The sequence below is a fragment of the Caenorhabditis elegans genome, chromosome I, assembly GCF_000002985.6.
Source record: "Caenorhabditis elegans chromosome I".
Lineage (NCBI taxonomy): Eukaryota > Metazoa > Nematoda > Chromadorea > Rhabditida > Rhabditidae > Caenorhabditis > Caenorhabditis elegans.
In genome coordinates, this window is record NC_003279.8 from 331,746 (window position 1) to 348,427 (window position 16,682).

Genomic DNA, 16,682 nt, shown 5'->3' on the forward strand with positions numbered 1-16,682 from the left:
AATATTTCGTTCATATATTCTAAATATACGCACCTTTTGAAATATTCATAATATATGCATTTACGTACGTTCGAGAATATTTTGGGAATACACATTTATCATCATTCCCACCCGTTGCCATAGTATCCTCATCCCCGCCCCGCCCCGCCCCTTTCTCTCATTTCCTCTTCCAAATCCTTAATGGCTCATCCGGTCATTGGAGAGATATGGCAGATGTGGCGGTTTTGACGAATGTTCTGGAGAACTCGAATTTTATATAACTATTAGACAATTTCGATATTAAAAACATTTATATGTAAAATTTTCAATTTTTTGAATTTGCTCGCCGAATTTTGACTTTCTGACAATTGTGTGTCGATTTACGAGGGTTATGTATATTTACGATATGTTTTTAATCATTATCGAATGCTGATTTCCGTTTTTCTACGAGTTGTCTTCATTTTCGTTGGTTTTTTTTTGTTTTTTTTTTTTGAAAGTGTATTTTTTAAGGTCAAAAAACTAGAAAAATATTCAGTTTTCAGTCAGGAAAACCATTTATTTGGTTTTTTCAATATTAAAAAAATTATTGGGAAAAATGAATGAAACTCGTCGAAAAACGAAAATCATCATTCGATAAAGATTAAATATTTCGTAAATCGACACACATGTCTCCGCCGCGAAAAATCGAAATTTCATAGAGGCATAAAAATTCACAATATTTTAGTTTTTTTATTTTTTATTTTAATCCAAATCCCTATTCATGCTTAGATTTTTAGGTGTTTTTCTGTAAAAAATCAAAAAATTGTATATTACTCATAAATTTTTCCAATTTTCTCAAACCTTGGATCTCGCCACGACATTATTAAAAAATTCCCGTTTTCTGCAGAAATGACGACAACGGAAGAAGCTCCCAAATCGCCGCTTTTCGAGGCAATCGACAAAAATGACACTGAAGCAGCGCTGGCACTGCTGAAAACGAAGGAACAAGCCGCTCAACGGGATCCCAGTGGAATGAGTGTGCTGGCAGCTGCCGCGTATAGGTATGCACCTTTAAAGCGGCGACGGTTACTGTATCCTCGCAGATTGTTTAAAGGTACATACCGTAATCCGTTGAATTTCAGAGGAAATCTTACGTTGGTCGAGAAAGCGATTGAGCTGAAATGTGATGTGAATGATAAAACCGATGGAACTCTGTACACTCCACTCATGTTTGCCGCCTTATCAGGTAGGGCAAAAATTTTTTAAAAAAATTTTTTGCGTCAAATTTGATGCAAATTCTGGTTTTTTACCGTTGAAAAGTAAAAAAAAATTCCGAAAAAATCGATTTTTATGCTAACAACAAACTTTTAAGTGAAAAATCGTGGAAAATTAGACCCAAATCACGTATTTTTGATCTGAAATTCAATTTAGCGAAAAGTCATCGAAATTTTATGGTTTTCGCGGTGAGACCCAATATTCGCAATTTTTTTTTGCACCAAATACAACACATTTGACGCGCAAATTCAAATTTTTGAAACTTTTTTCCGTTTTTACAATATTTTTAGGCTGAACCCCAATATTTGAAAAAAAAAAAACCAATACACTATATTTTACGCGCAAATGTTAAATTTTTATTTAAAATCCTCGTAAAGTTCTATTTTCTTTTTTTGATCGTTTTCAAGCTCAAAAATTCAAATTTCAATTCGAAATATTACCGGAACACAAAATTCTGAAAATGCGTACTGGTCAACATATTTGACGCGCAAAATATCTCGTAGCGAAAACTACAGTAATTCATTAAATGACTACGGTAACGCTTGTGTCGATTTACGGGCTCGTTATTAAAAATCATTAATTTCAAAAAAATCGAGCCCGTAAATCACCACAAGCGCTACCGTAGTCATTTAATGAATTACTGTAGTTTTCGCTACGAGATATTTTGCGCGTCAAATATGCTCAATACACATTCTCAGAATTTTGCGTTAACGTATTACTACTTTCTTAGTTTTTCCAAAAAAAAAATTCGAATACACCATATTTGACGCGCAAACTTTTTTTTTCAAAGCAAAATTGTCAAACGTTTGCAGGAAAACAGGACGTATGCCGCCTGCTAATGGACTCCGGAGCCCGTATGTATTTGGTGAATGGAATCGGAAAAACCGCCTCTGAACTGGCGGCATTTGTGGGTCATCACGAGTGTGTGGCAATTATCAATAATCATATAACAATTGATGTGATCGAAGATCTTTTGCGGCCAAAAGTGAATGGAAAATATGAAGGAGCTGAGGAATATCCGGATGAGCTGGCTGTATTTATTCATTCATTGTGTGGATCACATGAGATTCATCCTGTTAAGATTATTTTTCGATTCAGTAAATATCCCGATTCGTTGAAGTATAAGAAAAAGGTACATAGCTGTGTAGTTTGGAAAAAAAACGAAAAATCTGAAAATTTGAGAAATTTCCTTAAGCTTTTTCAAGATGCGCATTTTTGTTCATTCTTATTTTCAAAAAAATCCAAAAAGTTTTTTAAAAAATTTAATAAAGCATTCTTTTTAATTTCAAAACAAAAAAGTTATACCAAATAAAAACTTTTAGTAATCAAAATTTTTCACTTTTTCTCGGTTTTTCTCATCGTTTTTCAAATTTGAGATCTCTTCCTGAATTTTGCCTAAAAATTGATTTTTTCAAAATATTTTCAGAAATGATTCTTTCTGTGAAAAAATGTTTGAAAATGCGAAAATATTCGAAACTAAAAAAACTTTTATTAAAATAAATTTTTGAAATTTTTCAGAATTTAAAAATTGAATCGAATTAGGTATCAGTAGTTTTCAGATCGATTTTTTCGAATTTCTGAATTTGTTAAAAACTAGAAATTAAAAAAAAAACTTTTGATGTTAAATGTTTTTCGAGATTAAAATAAACCGAAAACCCAAAAAAAATGTAAAAATTGTGTTCTTTTTGTTATAATAAACCAGAATTTTCTCGAAATTTTCAGAAGGTTCTAGAATATTTCAGAATTTTCTCGAAATTTCCAAAAGGTTCTAGAACATTTCAGAATTTTCTCGAAATTTTCAGAAGGTTCTAGAACATTCCAGAATTTTCTCGAAATTTTCAGAAGGTTCTAGAATAGTTCAGAATTTTCTCGAAATTTCCAAAAGGTTCTAGAACATTACATAATTTTCTCGAAATTTCCAGAAGGTTCTAGAACATTCCAGAATTTTCTCGAAATTTTCAGAAGGTTCTAGAATATTTCAGAATTTTCTCGAAATTTCCAAAAGGTTCTAGAACATTTCAGAATTTTCTCGAAATTTTCAGAAGGTTCTAGAATATTTCAGAATTTTCTCGAAATTTCCAAAAGGTTCTAGAACATTACAGAATTTTCTCGAAATTTCCAAAAGGTTCTAGAACATTACAGAATTTTCTCGAAATTTTCAGAAGGTTCTAGAATATTTCAGAATTTTCTCGAAATTTCCAAAAGGTTCTAGAACAATCCAGAATAATGTTTTCAAAAAATTCAAATTTGAATTCCCGCCAAAATGTTTTCAAAAAATTAAAATTCGAATTTCCCGCCAAAATATGTACAGTACTCCTACAGTACCTCTACAGTACTACTACAGTACCCCGACCATATCCCACTACTAACCCCAAACCTATATCTCTTCAAAAGACTAAAACACAATTTTTCCTAAACTACAGTAATCCTACCGTACTCCTACAGTACTACTACAGTACCCCCACCATATCCCACTACTAACCCCAAACCTATATCTCTTCAAAAGACTAAAACACAATTTTTCCTAAACTACAGTAATCCTACCGTACTCCTACAGTACTCCTACAGTACTACTACAGTACCCCGACCATATCCCACTACTAAGCCCAAACTAATATCCCTCCATCAGCCGAAAACGCCTTGCCTTTGTAAACTATGACGTCACTACTTAACAAACGGACACTATTTTTTTATATTTTTTTTTCAAAGCAAAAACCACCCATTTTCCAGATCCTCTACGTCATCGATCGTGTCTTCGAGAAACAGCTTCGATGTAAGGAAAGCAATGAAATAATGTCGCTCAAGCTTTGGCTAATTCTATTTTCAATGCGTGAAACCTCGAAATTCGTGGAGTCGAACAAGGAAAAGTCGCCAGAAGAAGCGTCTCTACAGTACGCAAAACTGATTTCCACGTGGCAAGAGGGCGATGAAACTAGGCGAGCACTTGACGTGATGCTGAGAAATGCGGTTGCTTCGTTCCCGTATAAACATTCATTACTTCATGATACTCTACAAAAAGCACTGCAAAAAAGTCAAATTGGTGAACGACCAAGTGCCTATGAATACATTGTTCAGGCACTTTTCGGACAACGAATCGCTGCGGTCTGCCAGTTTTGCTCGGTTTGCGGACATCCTGGAGCCAAGAAACGGTGCACACAGTGCAAAGTATGGAGTTTTTAGGGTTAAAAATAATTATTTAATAATTTAATAAAGCTCGAATTTGGGAAATAATCAATTCCAAATTTTAAAAATATGGAAAAAATTTTATTCCGTTACATTTTATGAATTTTCCCACAAACTCGGCATTTGGCTCTAGCTTCTTGCCCAAGTTTAGCCCAAAAAATATTAACTTGAAGCTGTCTAAACTTGGGCAAAAGTTAGACAAAACTTTGGCAAAACTTGGATTCAAGCTTTACCAAGGTCTAACCCAAGTTTCACCCAACTCTTGCCAAACTTTGGCCCAAACTTTTCTTATTTCGTTTCAAATTTGGGCCAAAGTTTGGCAAGAGTTGGGTGAAACTTGGGTTAGACTTTGGTAAAGCTTGAATCCAAGTTTTGCCAAAGTCTTGCCTAACTTTTGCCCAAGTTTAGACAGCTTCTGATCCAAGTTAACATTTTTTGGGCTAAACTTGGGCAAGAAGCAAGAGCCAAATGCCGAGAAACTCGAATAAAAATTGAAAGTTTTCAAAATTTCAGTTCGTTTTTAATTTACAAAATTTGGCAGCTCTAACAATTCTTTAAAGATTCTTTAAATTAAAAAAAAGAATTATTAAAACTTTTTAAAAAAATTCATTCTGTAGAAAATTCCCGTAAAATACTCTTTGAAAATCCGGGAAAAAACTTCAAAAAACAAAAATAAATTCTAGACATTCTGTAAATATCGAAAAAAGAACATTTTGTCTGTAAATGTATTAGTCAAAATTAATTTCTGATACTTTTTCCAATTTTTCAAAATTTTAAGTGTCGAGGTTCAATTTTTTTGAATTTCCTGTTTTTCCTTTATTAAAAAAAGTTTTCTATAATATGCTGTATTTGAAAATTAAAAACTATATCTGAAAATATCGAGGCACAACGTTTTCAAGATCTGGTGAAATTCCGGATCTACGTTTTCCGGATCTACCATTTCCGGATCTACGTTTTCCGGATCTGGCACCGTGCCAACGCACAAAACGCTTTTTTGTTCACTCGACGCACGTTGTTTTTTGAAAATTTCTTCTAGAAGAAACGCTTAACAACACGCGACGCGTAACAACGGAGCATCGTTATCACGTTTTTCTCCGAGAAAAATAGCGTTTTAAGAGTTGGCACGGTGCCAGATCCGGAAATGGTAGATCCGGAAAACGGAGATCCGGAATTCCGCCAGATCTTGAAAATGTGGTGCCTCAAAATATCGATTAAAGAATTTTTTCTGAAAAATATCCAATTTTTCAACAACAGAATAGCTAAAAAGTGAAAAAAAACTCAATTCTCATTATAAATTGCAAACAATTTCCAAATTTTGATAAAATGGAAAAGAGTTTAAAAATTTCAGGCAACACATTTTTTAACTCTAGTAAACGTTTTTTAAATTCCAACAATTTTTACAGCTCGCCTACTGTTCCCAAGAATGCCAAAAATTCGACTGGCCAATTCACAAAAAAGTGTGCTCATTTCTGAAAACGCGACAAGAAGTGTCGCCCACCGACGAGACCGCCATGTCGCTGGACGATATTCAGGCTCAAATCGCCAAAATCGACGTGTAGAAGTGCCGATATTTCGATCTCAATATACTTTTTTTCTGGAATTTATTTATTTTTAATGTATATTTCGGCTTCATCTCATTGCACGAACTTTTAATTTCATTTTCATAAATTCATTTTTGAAGTCATTCCTTGAACAAAAATTCACTAAAACATGCATTAAGAAATATGGAATCCAAAAATTAATCTAAAAACCTTTTCAAAAAACCACTTCGTCAAAAACTGATGATGGAAACTCGTTGAAAAACGGAAAGAGTATCCAATAAAGATTAAAAATTTCGACATTTCGTAAATCGACACAAATCTCGTAAATCGACAAAAATGAAAAAATCAGGAACCCAAGAAATTCAATATTCTCATTTGTAAAGACAACTGGTAAAACATTTTCAAATCAAAAAATTATTTTTTTTGCCCTCAAAATTGATCTCCGAATACTATAAAAAAGAAAACTATAAAAAGTGGCGAAAATTCGAAATTTTTTAACCCCTCTAAAATGGTTCATTTTAGTTGTCTAATGATACAACAAAGTAGACATAGTTCTACAATATCTGATAAATACTTGAAAAGTCTAAAAACAAAAGTTTTTTCGTTTTTTTAACGGATTTTTAAAATCCAGAAGAACGAAAAAAAATTTTTTTAAGAGAATAGAGTAAACTAATCATGTTCGAGCAAAAAAATCCGACTTAGAATATGAACGGACCCAAGTGTATCATAATTATTTTAATTTCTGTGTATCAGAATTATTTTAGTTTCCTTAGTGTGATTCCCAAACTGCTTAAATTCTAGGAAATATTTCTTTACTGGAACACTCTTAGCCACTGTACGCTGCCGAACGAATAATAAGAGAATACAGAACACCAATTATGCCCGAGAAAAAGATCCTACTCAGAATATAAACATAGTCAAATTTATCGGATGTATAAAGATTCCCGAAGACACTTTCCAATTACCCAAATTGTTCATATTCTAAATCAAATTCTCTTACTAGAACGCTCTTGGCCAATGTACGCAGCCGAACGTATCATAAGTGAATACAGAACACCAATTATGCCCGAGAAAAAGATCCTACTCAGAATATAAACATAGTCAAATTTATCGGATGTATAAAGATTCCCGAAGACACTTTCCAATTACCCAAATTGTTCATATTCTAAATGAAATTCTTTTACTAGAACACTCTTGGCCAATGTACGCAGCCGAACGTATCATAAGTGAATACAGAACACCAATTATGCCCGAGAAAAAGATCCTACTCAGAATATAAACATAGTTAAATTTATTGGATGTATAAAGATTCCCGAAGACACTTTCCAATTACCCAAATTGTTCATATTCTAAATGAAATTCTCTTACTAGAACACTCTTGGCCAATGTACGCAGCCGAACGTATCATAAGTGAATACAGAACACCAATTATGCCCGAGAAAAAGATCCTACTCAGAATATAAACATAGTCGAATTTATCGGATGTATAAAGATTCCCGAAGACACTTTCCAATTACCCAAATTGTTCATATTCTAAATGAAATTCTCTTACTAGAACACTCTTGGCCAATGTACGCAGCCGAACGTATCATAAGTGAATACAGAACACCAATTATGCCCGAGAAAAAGATCCTACTCAGAATATAAACATAGTTAAATTTATTGGATGTATAAAGATTCCCGAAGACACTTTCCAATTACCCAAATTGTTCATATTCTAAATGAAATTCTCTTACTAGAACACTCTTGGCCAATGTACGCAGCCGAACGTATCATAAGTGAATACAGAACACCAATTATGCCCGAGAAAAAGATCCTACTCAGAATATAAACATAGTCGAATTTATCGGATGTATAAAGATTCCCGAAGACACTTTCCAATTACCCAAATTGTTCATATTCTAAATGAAATTCTCTTACTAGAACACTCTTGGCCAATGTACGCAGCCGAACGTATCATAAGTGAATACAGAACACCAATTATGCCCGAGAAAAAGATCCTACTCAGAATATAAACATATTCGAATTTAACGGATGTATAAAGATTCCCGAAGACACTTTCCAATTACCCAAATTGTTCATATTCTAAATGAAATTCTCTTACTAGAACACTCTTGGCCAATGTACGCAGCCGAACGTATCATAAGTGAATACAGAACACCAATTATGCCCGGGAAAAAGATCCTACTCAGAATATAAACATATTCGAATTTATCGGATGTATAAAGATTCCCGAAGACACTTTCCAATTACCCAAATTGTTCATATTCTAAATGAAATTCTCTTACTAGAACACTCTTGGCCAATGTACGCAGCCGAACGTATCATAAGTGAATACAGAACACCAATTATGCCCGAGAAAAAGATCCTACTCAGAATATAAACATAGTCAAATTTATCGGATGTATAAAGATTCCCGAAGACACTTTCCAATTACCCAAATTGTTCATATTCTAAATGAAATTCTCTTACTAGAACACTCTTGGCCAATGTACGCAGCCTAACGTATCATAAGTGAATACAGAACACCAATTATGCCCGAGAAAAAGATCCAACTCAGAATAAAAACATATTCGAATTTACCGGATGTATAAAGATTCCCGAAGACACTTTCCAATTACCCAAATTGTTCATATTCTGAATGAAATTCTCTTACTAGAACACTCTTGGCCAATGTACGCAGCCGAACGTATCATAAGTGAATACAGAACACCAATTATGCCCGAGAAAAAGATCCTACTCAGAATATAAACATAGTCGAATTTATCGAATGTATAAAGATTCCCGAAGACACTTTCCAATTACCCAAATTGTTCATATTCTAAATGAAATTCTCTTACTAGAACACTCTTGGCCAATGTACGCAGCCGAACGTATCATAAGTGAATACAGAACACCAATTATGCCCGAGAAAAAGATCCTACTCAGAATATAAACATATTCGAATTTAACGGATGTATAAAGATTCCCGAAGACACTTTCCAATTACCCAAATTGTTCATATTCTAAATGAAATTCTCTTACTAGAACACTCTTGGCCAATGTACGCAGCCGAACGTATCATAAGTGAATACAGAACACCAATTATGCCCGGGAAAAAGATCCTACTCAGAATATAAACATATTCGAATTTATCGGATGTATAAAGATTCCCGAAGACACTTTCCAATTACCCAAATTGTTCATATTCTAAATGAAATTCTCTTACTAGAACACTCTTGGCCAATGTACGCAGCCGAACGTATCATAAGTGAATACAGAACACCAATTATGCCCGAGAAAAAGATCCAACTCAGAATATAAACATATTCGAATTTATCGGATGTATAAAGATTCCCGAAGACACTTTCCAATTACCCAAATTGTTCATATTCTAAATGAAATTCTCTTACTAGAACACTCTTGGCCAATGTACGCAGCCGAACGTATCATAAGTGAATACAGAACACCAATCATGATCGAGCAAAAAGATCCGATTCAGAATATAAACATATTCGAATTTATCGGATGTATAAAGATTCCCTATTGGGAAGTGGAGCAATCCACGACTGGTTTATCGGCCACAGTCCCCGGCTAGGACATGGCTTATATTATTGGCCAAGGGGAGCACCACCAGGCAGTGTACCTGACTCCCAGATCAGCAGTACATAGCACTTGAAGAATGGATCGTCCTTTAATCTTTTAATCTTTTAAAAAGAATCGAAGGAACTCTCATCGGGTCATGTGGTTGTGGGGACAAAGAGGGAGGCTTACATCAATACCAAATACCTGTGGTAGATCACAATACCTGTGGTAGATCACACCCTATCCACAAAGAAAATCTGTGGACGTCCTCAAAGGAGGCCGCCCGCGCCCTTGAGCTGGCCAACAAACCCTTCGAGCTGGGTGGAGGAATACTCCAGCCGAGCGACTGAAAACGGCGGTAACGCCACGTTGTCGCACAATAACAACAAAAAAGCCCGCGGGCCCCAAGAAGCTCAAGAAGCCCACGGCTTAATTTTCAAATCAATTACCTTACTATGAATCTCCTTTTTGCTCTACGAGTCGTCGTTGATGTCATCCTTCCGTCCAACCTCCGTCAAACAGTCCATCTGACCATCCGTCCAACCAACATGTGGTGGAGTGTCCAACGCATCTGAAATTGAAAAATATTTATATCTGATTTTTTAAATGGAACCATTTACAAAAAACATAAACGGAAAACGCTTAGCAAAAAAACAAACAATTAGTATTTAGAAAAACGGAGACAAATGCTCTCGCGATCTTATTTATATTAATTTTCCAGTCGATTGCAAGGCATCTGCTCCCACGGGTTTATATAAAATTGTGTAACTAATTTTAAACTTCTCTTGAAACCTTTCAACCAGTACTTTTCAAGAGTTTTTGGTAATTTTTCGATTTTTCAGAAATTTCAAAAAAACGGCGAAATTCCACTCAGAACCCTCATTAATATTTCACTAGTCCAGCACACTAACCCAAAAAATTATTTTTTTTTTGAACTACAGTAATCCTACAAAATTGCTACAGTACTATTACGGGACCATAACAAAATTTTGATAATGCGTATTGCGCAACATATATGACGCGCAGAATATCTTGTAACGAAAACTACAGTAATAATTTGAATGACTACTGTAGCGTTTGTGTCGATTTACGGGCTCAATTTTCGTAATGTTACACGACACATTTTTTTGACAAATGCAAAAAAGTGTGCGCCTTCAAATTAAAAAAAAATTTGATTTTTGTTGCCGGCTTTTAACACATCGAAAAAATAAAAGAAACGAAAGTTTGTAATTACAGTACTCCTCTTAAACGCGAACACCTTTTCGCTTTTCAGAAAAACTTGCGCCGTTTCGAAACCGGGTACTATACTTTTATATTAAAATCGATTAAAAATCGCGAAATTTTGCGGTGGAGCATATGTCAAATTGCAACTCGAAAAGAAAAAATCTGAAAATGCATGCTGTGAAAAAAAAAGCAGCAGTACTCCAAGTCACCCATTGGAAAGAATGACTGAAAATTGAAAACAATTCTTCACTTTGAGCGAAAAAATGCCGCGTTGAATGAGAGAGGGACGAATCGAAATTTAAAAGGAGAAGATCAAAAAAAAATGTTTGTGGTAGGTCTGGAATCTTGCAAATTATCGTTTTAAAATCAATTTTTAACACTTTTATATCATAAAAATAGTTTTTCATCAATCAATCGATTAAAATACCAACTCTCGAAAATTAACAGCTTTAACAGCGCCGTCTACTGATTTGAAATTGCAGTCGCTGCCGCTCAATTAAATGTTTTGCGCGTCAATTAAAATGCCTTGTACGCAGATGCGCGTCTCCTAAAAAATAAAAAGTTGTCCAATTTTATTGAAAACGGGTATTTAATTCATGTAAATATGCTGAATTTAGAAAATCTAGGTTTAACCTATCAAAAACTATAAAAAAGTGGCAAAAATGGGCAATTTATGGCAAAAATTCACAATTTTGAAACTCCTCTAAAATGGTTCATTTTATTGGTAGAAGAGGACTAAAAATTGATATCCGAACCCTAAAAAAATTGTCCTTTTTCAATATTCAGAAGAAAATTATGAAGTTATTTACTTCCATTTTTCGATTGTACGGTAAATCAAAACTAAAGGTGGGCACGGTATCTGATAAAGTTACGATCGTTCCAGGATCACGAAAATCGAATAATTACACAGCCAGAGTTACATGAAACAGTGTTTGGGAAATTTAAAAATCAGTACAAGAAAACCTCAAAAAAAAAACAAAATTACAGGAAAAAACGGAAATTTTCAGTAAAAAATTATAGGGTATGTAAAATCGATAAAATATTTAAAATTCAATCGTATTCTCCGTTTTCGGCGTTCGGATCGTTCACTGGAAGTACGGGATGTCGAAGTTTGAAATTGAAGAATTCGCACCAACCGGCTGGAAGTAGATCGTGGGAGCTGCAAAAAATGTTCGTGGCCGCGAAAAAAATCGGTGGCCGATTTTTGTTTTTTCGCGGCCACGTTGTGACTAGACGGCGAAATAAAAATTTGTTTTTTGGTTTTTAGTGTTCAAAACTGTTGTTCTTGTTGAAAAACAATTTTTTCGAATTTTTTTTGTTTTTTCAACTAATTTTTTTTTCTGAAAATGCTTTTAGAACAGTTCATTTTGTTTTTTTTTCAATTTTTTTCAGACACCCCTTACTCCATATCATAAAGCTCGGAAAATTCGGAATCCCATCCCTGAAACTCGATGAGCACCGTTCTACCGTGTACTTCTTCGACGGAGGCCGGTGATATCCAGTAGGTCTCGTTTTGGCCGACGGCTTCAAGGACACGACCGAACTGAAAAATATTGTTTTTTTTTTCAAAACCATTTTTTTTAGGAAAAAATTTTTATTGAAACGTTTTTTTTTTAATTTTAAAATTCCAAAAAAACGCAAAAGTGCAAAAAAACTTGAAAAAAATGTTCTCAATATTTTTTCCGACTCACAATCAAAGAAAATTTGAATCGAAAAAAATTAATTGTTTTCTTTTAAAATTTAAGGAAATTATTTTTCTAATTATTTCTTCCAAAAAAAAGTTTAAAAATAATAATTTTTCAAGTGTTTTTCAAGAGAAAATTAAAAAATTTCAAATTTCAAATTTTAATATACTTTTTATTTTAAAAACTTGTATAAATCTCCGAATTATATGGATTTTTTTGAAAAATAAAAAATTTTTTTATTGGAAAAAGAAATCTGATTTTTATAGTTTTTTTTTTTAATTTGAAAAATACGAATTCTATCACGGCAACTCAAAATTCTGAGAATGCGTACTGCCCAATATATTTGACGCGCAAAATATCTCGTAGCGAAACTACAGTAATTCTTTAGATGACTACTGTAGCGCTTGTGTCGATTTACGGGTTCAGTTATTTAAATGACTTTATTTTTCGTATTATTTTCTTCATTTCAATTAATTTTAAAAATTGAGCCCATAAATCGACGGTACCGTAGTCATTTCAGGAATTACTGTAGTTTTCGCTACGAGATACTTTGCGCGTCAAATATGTTGTGTAGTACGCATTTTCAGAATTTTGAGCTGCCGTGATAGAATTCGTATTTTTCAAATTAAAAAAAAACTATAAAAATCAGATTTATTTTTCCAATAAAATTCGTCTAATTTATAAAAAAAAATAAAAATAAAAATTGAACAACGCTGAAAAATCCCAGATTTTTTTTTCTTATTTTTTGAAAAAAAAAACTTTTTTTGGAATTTTAAATTACATAATTTTTTTGGTTCAATCAATTTTTTGGTTAAAAAGCGTTTTTTTTTCCTTCAAAAAAGCACCTCAAACATGTGCCTTCTCTCCTTGCTCGGCAACGGCCTAAGCATCTCATCAGGAATTTTTTCCGCCTGCTTCTCCTTCAAATACCCTTCCCACTTGAATTTCCCGGGCTCAGTGCCTGCAAGCCGATCCAGCTTGATTCCGAACTTCTCAGCATAGCCGACAGGATGCATAAAATGATTATCAATATGAATTGGGAAGGATTCATCGTCCGATTCTGTCTCATCAGGTGAAATAATTAAAAATCCAGGCGTTTTGCATATTTTTCGAATTGTTGCGACGCAAAATGACTGGCGTAGGTCGCTGAGTGGATCCAAAAGTTCAAATTTTTGGCCGACTTTTAATAAATTTAATTTTTCAGCTGAAATGTCAGGTTTCCCAGCAAAAAGTTGCTCGAAAGTGACGTCATCTTTATGATAACTTCCAGAACCTTCTGCGATCCGTCTGGAATGTTCCAAATAACCTTCCGTAGCCTTAGTCCGTAATCCATTAATCATTGCAAATCCGACTGGAAACAGGAAGAAGCTCGACTCATCCACCCAAAACTCGACGTTTTCATGCTGAACCTGCCGATCTTTGGCCTCTACGGAAGGAAGATCTTCGGGATAATCCTGAGCGGTGACCATGACCATCAGACGGCGGCCAAGGATCCTGAGGATCCGTGCGACACGGATTTCTGTTGGCTCCAAGTAGTTGAGTAGCTCGACGCGTTGATTCAGCCGGAAACGAGATGGGCGGTGGGCAAGGTGGCGGAGTTGGTCGAAGATTTTTGGCTCAGAGATTCGATTTTCGTGCAGCTCGGCTTGAAATTCCTGCAGGAAAATTTTTTTAGGAAATGGGAAAATCAGAAGGGTTTTTTGGAGTTTTTTTTCAGTATTATTTTTTTTGTTGTTTTTTTGAGGCTTTGTTAAAGTTTTTAGGTGAATTTTTTTTGTTGATATTTTTGGTTTGTTTAAGAATAAATCATTTTTTGAAAAAAATTCGTTTTTATATTTTCGGTTTTTTGCTGGTTTAGTTAAAAGTTTTTTTTTCGGATTTTCAGGTTTTTTGACAAAAATTGATTTTTTTTTTGGTGTATTTCTTAGGTTTTCGGGTTTTTTTTTTGGTTTTTGACGAAAAATTTATTTTAAAAAAAACGGACTTTTTTGCAAAAAATATGGGGTTTCTTAAAAAAAAAAATTTCAATTTTTTTTGTTGGATAAAATTAAAGTTTCTTTTATGGTTGATTTTTCGCCTTTTTTCACATTCTCCACCAGAAAAAACATGAAAAAAACCAGAAATGAGTAGTTTTGAGCAATTTTCAGGCAGTTTTTCCGCTCAGAAAATAATTTTGGCCGGATTTTCATGGTTTCTCACATCCAGAATCTCCTCTGTTGGCCGTGGTACGGGCGGTGCAGGCGTAGATCCACGTCGCCAAAATTTCGGGCATTGCATCGGTTTCAGCAAGCTCAGTGGCCTGTATTGAAGCCATTTCATCGCTGGATCCTGCTTGAGACCGCTGAAATTTCGCGTTTTTTTTTGGAAATTTTGTTGAAAAATAACCTTCCAATATCGAAAATATCCTCTGAAAGCATATGAAACCAGCAGGGTCTTCTATTAAGTTCCCCCACAAATTTAATTGCCACGTAGAAGCCGCAGACAGCAGTCACCTCGCCGAACCAGCGGATTTCTGGAGATTTAGTGGTTATAGAAGGATCCAGAGACGGTCGGACGACTACTTCTAGCTGAAAACATTAAGATTATGGCTTTAAAGTTTTTTAAAAGAAAAACCAACTCGAAATCCAGGTTTTAGGTGCTGATTTAGCTTTTCCAGCGGCAAACAACCCTCCAGCGCCTCGACAGGTAAAAATTGAGTATTTCCATCATAATTACATCGGAGTTCATCTGACCATGTGAATGTTCCTTCAATTTGTGGCTTTGGAATCCGCTGGGCGATTTTCTCAACTGGATTTCTTCGACGATAGAATAGCCGTTCTTCGGTGAAATATCGGTATTCTGCTTCTTCAAGTTTGTAATTATATTGACGCTGAAAGTAATAAATTATGTTTTTCGATAAAAATGCTTTTAAAATTACCTTTTTATTCGAAAAATTCATTGATTTTAATTAAAAATCTATTTAAATTGTTTAAATTAAAAAGTTCCAAGCTTCTGTAGTTATCGCGTCGAGACCCAACACACTAATTACCACATGCGCCTTTATATAAATTTTAAGAAAATCAACATTTTAAAAGATTTTTACAGTTTTTTTGTCGTTAAATTTTTCGAAAAAATGATTTAAACTCACAGTAAACTTGTTTGAAACTTGAATATTAAAATTTCACAGTCAATGGGTTAAATTTCAAGACTTTCCCACTGATGATACGGTAGGCGCGAAGTACGGTAGTTTGTTTTGTTTTTTTTTATTTTGCCGCCGAGTGATTCAAATTTGAATTTATATCATCCGATTTTTTGATTTTTTCCTCAATATTTCTCGATTTTTCAGCTTTCAGTGTGATTTTCCAAGAGCCGTAGCTCGACCAGACGACGGAGAGCCTGAGGCTGGTCGCCAGAAGCACTATGAAGTGTGGGTTTTTTTTAAAGCATAATTTGCATTAATCTTCTAATATTTTAGCCACCCCACACCGTCCACGAACAAACTCCGAATCGAAGCTCGGGGCTCGCGAGCAGCTTCTCCGGGACTCTATACGAGTGGGTTTAAGTTCTTAATTTCAAATTTCACTCATTTAAAAATTTTATTTTTTAGCTTCAAGTAGCTTCGGAGCCGTACGTCCACATGACAAAGGAATCCACGTGGGACGAGGCGAAAAAACTGGCGATCAGTCTTGAAAAGAAGCCGGACATTGTCCGTAAAGCGATATACAATCGTCGTCGCTTCGTCAATGAAAAGATAAAAAGTGCGCTGGTCAAGCGCGAAATCATCGACCCAAGAAGCCCGGCAATCCATGAAATAGCAGTGGCGGCGGAGGTATTTTAAAAGAAAATCAGACAAATTTAATATCTAATTATTCCCCATTTTCTTGCAGACAATCGCCATAAACGTTGTGCACTTCTTGGAGACTCATCACGCAAAAATACTCGCTGAAATCAAAGCGGCCGCCGCTGGAGCCGGCGCCCAGCTCCGAACTGCATGAATTAATTCAAATTAATATTTTTAAACTCATTTTTCACACAAATAATCATTCATGTGTCCATTTTTCACTCTCGAAACCCATATACCCTCACTCTAAATATCAATATAATGCACATTTCTCATAGTTTTAATCTGCCCTTACCAATTAAATCTTACCAATTTTCCGCCATGATCCCTTTTTCCATTTTGAATAAAATTCGACGACGATTTTTCCATTAAAACAAGAAATATATAAATAGATTCAAAAGTGGCGCTTGTGTCGCTCAGCGGTCTCCTCCA

At 34.6% G+C, this 16,682-nt stretch overlaps 3 protein-coding genes across 4 annotated transcripts; 2 read left to right on the forward strand and 1 right to left on the reverse strand.

Moving 5' to 3' along the window:
• The first annotated feature begins 858 nt into the window (after positions 1-858).
• On the forward strand, positions 859-6,100 carry daf-25 (Dauer abnormal formation protein 25). The gene is made up of 5 exons (NM_058318.5): positions 859-1,019; positions 1,101-1,204; positions 2,046-2,365; positions 3,964-4,398; positions 5,820-6,100. The coding sequence occupies exons 1-5, from the start codon at positions 868-870 to the stop codon at positions 5,973-5,975; spliced, it is 1,167 nt and encodes a 388-aa protein (NP_490719.1). The 5' UTR covers positions 859-867; the 3' UTR covers positions 5,976-6,100.
• Positions 6,101-11,323: 5,223 nt separating this feature from the next.
• Positions 11,324-16,679, reverse strand: mbtr-1 (Malignant brain tumor repeat protein 1). Of its 2 annotated transcripts, none has more exons than NM_001129070.2 (7): positions 16,560-16,679; positions 15,048-15,299; positions 14,816-14,997; positions 14,630-14,771; positions 13,276-14,085; positions 12,149-12,288; positions 11,324-11,904 (listed from the first exon to the last, which is right to left on the reverse strand). In NM_001129070.2, the coding sequence occupies exons 1-7, from the start codon at positions 16,617-16,619 to the stop codon at positions 11,796-11,798; spliced, it is 1,695 nt and encodes a 564-aa protein (NP_001122542.1). In that variant the 5' UTR covers positions 16,620-16,679; the 3' UTR covers positions 11,324-11,795. The 2 variants fall into 2 exon arrangements, with proteins under 2 accessions (NP_001122542.1, NP_001122543.1); NM_001129071.3 differs by lacking the exon at positions 16,560-16,679 and adding an exon at positions 15,348-15,405.
• Y48G1A.2 (Transposase) lies at positions 15,724-16,612 on the forward strand. Its single transcript, NM_058320.5, has 4 exons — positions 15,724-15,836; positions 15,885-15,961; positions 16,017-16,238; positions 16,297-16,612. The coding sequence occupies exons 1-4, from the start codon at positions 15,830-15,832 to the stop codon at positions 16,402-16,404; spliced, it is 414 nt and encodes a 137-aa protein (NP_490721.1). The 5' UTR covers positions 15,724-15,829; the 3' UTR covers positions 16,405-16,612.
• Positions 16,680-16,682: the final 3 nt, after the last annotated feature.

Bases quoted from the DNA above. Each gene is read 5' to 3' on its own strand.
- Y48G1A.2 (NM_058320.5), top strand. The intron at 15,962-16,016 runs GTGGGTTTAAGT...TTTATTTTTTAG, and splicing joins TTCTCCGGGACTCTATACGA to CTTCAAGTAGCTTCGGAGCC. The intron at 16,239-16,296 runs GTATTTTAAAAG...ATTTTCTTGCAG, and splicing joins AAATAGCAGTGGCGGCGGAG to ACAATCGCCATAAACGTTGT.
- daf-25 (NM_058318.5), top strand. From the start codon at position 868: ATGACGACAACGGAAGAAGCTCCCAAATCGCCGCTTTTCGAGGCAATC. The intron at 1,020-1,100 runs GTATGCACCTTT...GTTGAATTTCAG, and splicing joins CTGGCAGCTGCCGCGTATAG to AGGAAATCTTACGTTGGTCG. The intron at 1,205-2,045 runs GTAGGGCAAAAA...AAACGTTTGCAG, and splicing joins CATGTTTGCCGCCTTATCAG to GAAAACAGGACGTATGCCGC.
- mbtr-1 (NM_001129070.2), bottom strand. From the start codon at position 16,619: ATGGAAAAATCGTCGTCGAATTTTATTCAAAATGGAAAAAGGGATCAT. The intron at 15,300-16,559 runs GTAAGATTTAAT...TATTACTTTCAG, and splicing joins GGGATCATGGCGGAAAATTG to CGTCAATATAATTACAAACT. The intron at 14,086-14,629 runs GTGAGAAACCAT...ATTTTCCTGCAG, and splicing joins CAACAGAGGAGATTCTGGAT to GAATTTCAAGCCGAGCTGCA.